A 7,947-nucleotide genomic window follows, 5' to 3' on the forward strand; every position below is an offset into this window, starting at 1 on the left:
CCCCCCATGCCATACTACTCTTCTTTTGCCGTTTCCTTTGTTGTTGGTGAATTGAGATTAATTGCCACTGGTGGCACAGATCGTACATTGACCGATCTACAGGAAATAAAAACATATTGTTATGGGTTTCACAGAATAGTGATGTCCATCTGAGCATTTTTTTCCTTTTCTTGCCCACCAACCTTTTTCCGCTCCTCTTTATTTTCTCCTCCTCTTCTTCTTTCAAGGGCGGTAATGGGGCTAGACAGAGAATCAGATGTGGTCCACATTGAGACGCGCATCGGAAAAGGCCGTGAGTACTGCACTCCAGTTTGCTGCAGTAGCAAGACCCACAGGACCCCTTGCCTCTCATTTAGAGCGAGGTCACGGGCAAGATGAGACCTGTTCTTCTGTTCAGATTGGTCCCTGAAGTCTAGTAAAGCAGAATAGGTGTCTCCTGACAAAAACGGAGAATTTTAGTGGGCTGATGGATGTTTCTTCTCGTTAATCTCCCCCCTGAGTTTCATAGACAAACCTCAGCTTCCCCTTTCTAAACAGCGTGGTCTATTCTGTCAAACCAATTAAAGGAATCTCCTGCATTAGAAATGATGCTCATATTCCTCCTGTGGTGAGAAAATGTGTATCAGAATTACCATACAACCTCTCCTTGTCTGGCACAATAACATCTTGAAATTTACTTTGTCGTGTAACGCTGCCAGAGCTTTGACTCTAATAGTCTTGAATCTAATTTGGATTTTAAAAGTATTTGGTGACTAGTGTCAGTGTTTGACTGTTACACAAGCTGAAAATTGTTCCAGAGCGATGAACTTGGAGTGGATTTTGGATTTACATACTGTATAGCAGCTCCACTGCATACAAAGTACTGTTTGAAGATAAATGGTTGTAATCAACTTCTGATTGATTTCCTTTTGTCTCTTTCCAGGTGCTCAGTATGTGAAGTGCAGAGCCCAGCGATGCACAGAAGGCAACAGACAGTACCTCTTCCCTGGACACGTAGACACCAACTCACTCGTCGTACAGGATGAATACGTTTTCACACAGGTTTGCATAGTAATAGATTACTTTCATCGATTAAACTAAGCCAGTCGTCAGCATCTTTTCATGCAAAGGTTGCTGTCTATGTGATTTTTTGATTTTCTTTTTCTTTTTTTCATTGTCGTTTGTTTTTATTTTGCTCTCATGTGCACCCAATTCATCCTTTTCCATCAAAACCCATGTAATAGCTTTCTCCAACACACCTGTTCCCCACTGGCCCGATGTGTGTTTTGATTATGTTTTGTCTCGTTCATGTCAAGGCACGCTCAGTCTTTGAGTTTCCACACAGACATACTCCATGCCTGAAAAAGGAACTGTGAATAGACAGGTTGGTGTCCGTATTATCATTCACTCTGACTTTGACTCCAATTAGACAGCCACAGTCAGGGTCATTATTAGAAAATTTAATTTTCAAATGCCCTCCACTGTCATTGATTTCCATCCACAGCTATGCAATTTTCTCTTGCTGGTCAGGCTTGATGCATTTTGGTCATCCTTGACTGTACTAACTAAATTTGGGGAAAATAAAAAAATCAAATTATACTACTTTTCTGTGGCTGCTTTCATTTTAAATAAACACCCCTAAATATTTTCTGTTCATTTTAATTTATTTATTCACAGATTTAATCTTTTGATATGATATGATGTTGCAGCAGCAATGCTAGCAGTGACCTAGTTTCACTTTCAACACATTTAATCCACTGACTTGATTGGAATGGCTACAGTGTAAGAATGAAACTGTATGAAAAAAAAAATCACAGTGTGATTCAGAAATGGTGATTCAATAAAAAGCCCAAATTGCATTTAGCTGAGATGAGATTGACCGTCAAGGCTGAGGCAGACACGAGGAAGATGCTGGTGAAAATAACTGGACATACAGGGAGTGTCTACACGGAGATCTGGTGGCACAGATGACTTTCTTGTGACTTTCATTGCTTGGGGCAGTTGGATTTAACTTGACAAAGAGTAATGAGGTTATCGATTGGGCTACAACGAAATAAGCAGTCTTCAACACCTCCAAAGTCTCTTGGGAGGGAAGGAACAGCCAAGTGCAACATCCTCAAAAATGTGGCCTGGGAAAATGCAGCTCATTGATTTTCGATAGATTATTCCATTAGGGTCCTAATGTAGTGTGTTGGGGGACAAACACCATCCTTCTAGTTGATTAGAAAATAAGCAATCAAGTAGTGTTGCCCTGCCTGTAAGTGGAAGGGAAAGTGGTAGTGCATTAAGATCTCCAAGAAACACTGTAGATAAAGCCAGCACAATTTTCAGTGCCTCTTAGCTTTAGACTAATTGAGATAATGACAGTAATTTCTGTTGTGCTTAATTTTTGTCTGTTTTCAACACTCTGGAAAGCAGTGTTCATATACCACCTTCGATAGAAGTCTAGGCATGCCCTCTTTTCACAACAGAGTGGGGTGCTGTCCAACTCTCATGCATTGCTGTACAAAATATTAGATACTATAAGTTGTTTGATATCTGTGTGTCGTATAGTACAGTCGAGGAGGCTTTTGATTGGCTCCAGATTCAATTTGTAGCATTATGGCAAACTTAAACATATACTCAGAGAGAGGTTGAATTTAAAATTCGATACCCAGAAAAATATTTTTATTATATATTTATATTTTTTACATATGCAGATGTTACTATTTTTATTTTTAAAAATAGTGGTTCATGCAGATGTATTCAACTTCAAACCTGTTTATTTTACGTCTTTCAGGTGATTTAGAATCATGTTTTTATTGTCAGTCAGAGCTAGACTGCTACTCTTTCTATCTGTTTCCCAGCTTCAGTCCTTCAGTCTGGGACTTTTACAGAAACACAAGTTTTTCAGACACAAATAATTGCTATCCTGTTACAGATAGGCAGAACTGATGAGGTTTGCTAAAGATAAGGTTTTAAGCATTGTTTTACTATTGACCATAGCTGCTAGTTGCTAGCTTATTGATGTGGGTAACTAGTGTTAGCTAAACAGCTGACGTTAAGATCTGTTAACAAGTTCAAATTTATGATAACTGTTCAATAATAAAGTGCTGTTGGAACAGGAGCTTCACTGACCTCCTGAAGAGTGGGACATCAGTCTTTCAGATGCTTTCCCAAGTTTGTTATGCTATTCATGTGTTTAGCTGCTAGTGAGGGGAGGGGCTGTGTGAAGCTCTATGTCACCTGAAGGAGGCATAGGTGACACTATTGATATCAATACTGCATTAAAGGAGTATGTAACCTGATAGTAATTATTAGTATCAATTAGCATGCACGTGCTATTTTTTTGACAACCCTGCTGAGTACATATGCTGCCTACTGAAAAAACAGCAAAAAAAAAAAAACAAGTAAGTGTACCATTGCATTTTTTCACAATTTCCACTAGGAGATGGTTTGGTCCAGGATTATACAAAGAGATATAATCCCCAATGAAAGAGAATCCATAGGAGCAATGTTTGACATGTTCGGCAACATGCTTTGAATAACCTTGTACCTTGAAAAAGTGTTTGCAAGCCTAGGAGAGTGCTGTTTTAAAAGAAAACGATGGCCACAGTAAAGGGATTTTTTTCCTTTTTTTTACGGCATTTTAGCTACTGATGAAAACGACTTTCACTTTACTTTCTGCACCTTTTTCACTGTACTGTATGTCTTGTAAACACCTCCCATCTCAGTTTGGTTTTCATTTGTCTGATGGTCTACATAGGCTTTTCTATGTAGGAGAAAATCATACCAACAGCAACGGCTATAATGGGAATGTGCAAATAAATTCCACTGAACTAAATTTCTTTTCTTTTTGTATTACTGTGTAAAAGTAACTTTCAAATATGATGTATCTTCTTGACACAGGGGTATATACAGTGCATGTGATCTGATTACAGAGTGACAAAGCTTTTCTGCCTTCATTGCAAAGGTAACCAAGTCAGGACGAGCCAGCTACTTTGTCTCCTACATGAGAGAATCATTCAAGCGGATGAAATTACCTAAATATTGTCTGCCAAAGGTGAGCAACAGAAATAACAACTCCTAAAAGTGTTTGATATTTAGGAAAAAGAAAAGATATTGTTATTGTTTCAAATCACCTTTGTTGCTTTTTGTTTTAAGAGTTAGGTCACATGACTTTTATGAAGAAATGTCACATTTAAGCCTTTTAATGCCATCTCTTCTGAGACTATTTTGTGTTTGTTTGCCTGCATCTGTCATTCTCACCCATTCTGTCTTTCCATCTGTCCATTTTTCTCTCGCACACATCCTACTACAGGACATGCATATTATCAGCACAGATGAGAAGCAGGTATTTGCTGCTGTCCAAGAGTGGAATCAGAACAACACTTACAGCCTGTATATCTCAGACTCTCCCGGGGTCTACTTTATCCTTTCATTAGAGAACCTGAGAACCAGCAGAGGACCTGCGGGTAATCTACTAGTGGACTTTTATAAGGTGTGTAGTTAGCCTTGTTTATGGACTGATGTTGGCACTCCACCACTTACTCCCTTTCCTGTTACTGTGCTGGAGAACTGTTAATTTATGAAGCTGTCGTTATATAGTAGGTTTTAATCCCTTAACATTAATCCTAATAATACATTTTTATAATGAAAAATCAGAATTTTGTTGGCAGTATATTTTGTCTGAACAGCTACTAAAATATGGTGCATCGTTACACAGTAAACTATTTAAAGCTGTTTTGAATTATTAACAATAAAACTTTACATATTTTGCTCATGATGCTGTACTTTTAAAGAACATTTTTCAAAACATGAAATATCCTTTCATAGAGGTTTTTTTTTACAGTGCCATGTATTTTCAGCCTGCTTCCACTGAGGCTCAAAAGACGAGTCAATAATTATAGATTGATTTTCTAAACTAGAAGTGAAAAGGGCTTTGACAGTAATGAATGCATTTTTGTTGTTTTCCTTCTTAGGTTGAGGGGATAAATGGCATGTATCTTGCCAACAAACTGGTGGATAATTACATAAAGACTTTCATCACATACAACAAGGGGCAAACATGGTCCCTGCTGCCAGCTCCTGCCACTGATGTGGCTGGAAATAACCTTCACTGCATTCTGGTGAGCTTGAGCCTTTGGGCAGGAGTGAATGAATGCTCTTATTCATGCAAAATTAAGCCTATGACATGAAACATTCCTCAAATGTTTCAGCCTCATCAGCTGTGTTTTGGATGTTCTTGGAGACGAAGCCATTTTTGCACCAGGCCAGGTGCCAGCCTCAGCATCGACTTGTCTTTTTAGTCCCCTAAATGACTGAAAAGATGCTTTGTTGGAATATTCTTATTATCAGTTTAAGTCACAGAGTGTCATTGCATTACATTTTAGGGGTCTAGACTTTCCATTAACCTCTGAAACTGTAGTCAAACAGGACTAATGAAAGTTAGATTGCACTGAATTACATTATGTGGCTGTGGTGTTTTTCAGCAGGTATGATGTTCACCTAATCCAGTCAATATGTTCTTCAGAGACCATTTAAAATCATGTACATTCCTCAATTAATAGCAGGCTATAGTCTTTCTGTGTGTCTTACAAATGACCACTATGCTCTCTTCTGTTTCCTGACCCCCTCCTCCAACTTCAGCCGTATGAAAAGCCTTATTGATGTTTTTCGGTACGCTTTATTCGGGGAGATGAGTGAAATGATTTGAATCAATTTTGCCATTTTTATCAGTGCATCTTGGGGAATTTTAATTACATGCCTTGTTTGCTTTAGAATGAAACAATTCAAATGCCCTCTGTGTCCCCTCAGCCATTTCTTTTTTTTTCTCCTAGCAGAGGAGATGAGAGGAACAAAGTATCTTTGTTTTATAAATGGTGTCTGAAAATGTTAACACTTTTCGCTCAACGGGAAGAATAGTTTGAAAGCCGAACTAATTATAATTGCTGCTGTTAAGATCTGAGATATATATTGTTTCAACTTGTGCTGTATTTGAATCCGTTTTGTTGACAGCCATTTTGCTCACTGCATCTTCAACTGGAGATGTCAGAGAATCCTTACACATCCGGACCAATCACCAGCAAAAAGTCTGTTCCAGGAATCATTGTGGCTACAGGTAGAGTTACATTAGGACATGAATTTAAGGTGCTGTGCAAAAGTCTTGAGTCTCCTCTCATTTTTTAAATAATTTGATAGAAAAATAGGAGATAGATGCACTGGAGAACTGAAACATGTGCACATTTATATGGAAATTAAATATAGAAGCACAGAGTTTGTACAGTTTGTTTGAGCTTGAAAGTCAATAGTTGATTTGAACTTCAACAAAGTCTGAGCTCTGTTAGGCAAGCTTCCTTATCATTTCCTTAAGTATTATAGAGGAATACTTCTCCAGGTTTCTTCTTTGGACGTTGGCTGCCTTTTGTTCCATTCTCTGTCAAGATGATCCCACATGGCTTCACTAATGTTGAGGCCTAAGATTTAGGGAGGCCAATCCATGGCTGATGGTATTCCACGGTCTGTTTTTTACCCAGGTATGTTTTTTTTTATATTGACAGTGTGTTTGGGATCACTGTCATGCTGAAAAATGAAGCCGTTGTTTTCCAGACACTTTGCGGATGGTGTTGCATGGTGAATTGAAATGTGTACTTTTCTGTGTTCATAATTTCATCAGTTTTGAGAAGATCCTCAATGCTGTGGTAAACCATTACAGAGTCTCCACCATGTTTTACAGATTAGTATAAGACACTCAGTGTAGTACCTCTCTCCTGACCTCCTCCATACATGTTGATAATATTGAGAATTTGAGGAGATGAGAGGAATTTGAAACAAAAACTTAATATCACTCAATTTCACTGGTAAGTGTCATTGCTATCCAGACCCATTCAGGTGTCGTGTAATTTGACAAACCTCAGGCTTTTCTCCCTTTTTCATTTACTACTTTATACCTGTCAAAATGTGTTATCTTTGACATTTTTTGTAGATTCAACTAAAGAACTCAGAATAAATTGCATGATATTGTGACAAAATTGCTAACGATAATAGTTTCCACTTCCACTGATGTGGAGACACAACGGTGGTTCATGTTTTGGGTAAGGTATTTGTTTTATTGCTGAAAATGGTCAGGCACAAAAACTGGACTGAAAAGGAGAACGATTGCAGCCAATGTCCAAAGGAAATCTATGAAATACCTTCAGACAGCCTGGAGAACTATCGCTGAAGACCCCTATAAAAATTGCAAGACAGTCCCGTATCCTCTGCAGCCAAATATAAAGCAATGAGCCATGGCTCAAGACTTTTGCACAGTATTGTAGCTATTCATTGTTTTTCAGGTAAACACATTGTAGCAGTTCAGCTAACACACAATTAATCACACAGTGCCCTCTTTATGTCATTGAAGTCAAATATGAAAACTTCTCAGGCTAAATCTGATATTTCAGGTGAGATGATTAGATCAGGCTAAATCGTAAACTGTCATTTTCCTGCAGTGGAAAATGAGAACGTACATAGCTTCTGAGTGATTTCTATCAGCTGATTGTGCACATAGGTGAGTTATGAGCTATAGTGAGTCTTTGCTATGTAAATGCTGACTGAAATTATGCATGTTTTTGGACTCAGGGAATATTGGAACACAGCTGTCCTCCGCCAACCTTGGGATGTTTATAACATCTGACGCAGGAAATAGCTGGAGACAGGTGACATCCATGACACGCTTTGCATGGTTACCTTAAAGAATGGTGCTGCCTAATAAAATGAGCAAATGTGTCTCTTTTTCAAATTTACGATTCAGATTTTTGATGAAGAGTACAACGTTTGGTTTCTTGACAATGGAGGAGCTTTGTTGGCGGTATTGCAAGCAGCGGCGCCAATTCGACACTTATGGTAGGTATAAGCTTCTTCAGTAATCTCTAATCCCATAAATACTGTAGATAGAAACTGTAGGTGTTGGGGTTGTAGTGGGAAATTACACGAGTGCAATTTTGTTTG

General features: G+C 38.4%; 1 protein-coding gene across 1 annotated transcript in view; it reads left to right on the forward strand.

Annotated features, from left to right (window-relative positions):
* The window catches only part of sorcs3b (sortilin related VPS10 domain containing receptor 3b), a 53,558-nt gene that overhangs the window by 27,332 nt on the left and 18,279 nt on the right, over positions 1-7,947 (forward strand). Inside the window, exons 6-13 of the mRNA XM_005914142.3 lie at positions 228-292; positions 923-1,041; positions 3,932-4,021; positions 4,280-4,459; positions 4,941-5,087; positions 5,977-6,079; positions 7,579-7,655; positions 7,751-7,842. Of these exons, the coding sequence (XP_005914204.1) occupies positions 228-292; positions 923-1,041; positions 3,932-4,021; positions 4,280-4,459; positions 4,941-5,087; positions 5,977-6,079; positions 7,579-7,655; positions 7,751-7,842 (873 nt within the window). The remainder of the gene's footprint in view (positions 1-227; positions 293-922; positions 1,042-3,931; positions 4,022-4,279; positions 4,460-4,940; positions 5,088-5,976; positions 6,080-7,578; positions 7,656-7,750; positions 7,843-7,947) is intronic.

The sequence above is a fragment of the Haplochromis burtoni genome, unplaced genomic scaffold (assembly GCF_018398535.1).
Source record: "Haplochromis burtoni strain Fernald_Lab_line unplaced genomic scaffold, NCSU_Asbu1 Contig_7, whole genome shotgun sequence".
NCBI lineage: Eukaryota > Metazoa > Chordata > Actinopteri > Cichliformes > Cichlidae > Haplochromis > Haplochromis burtoni.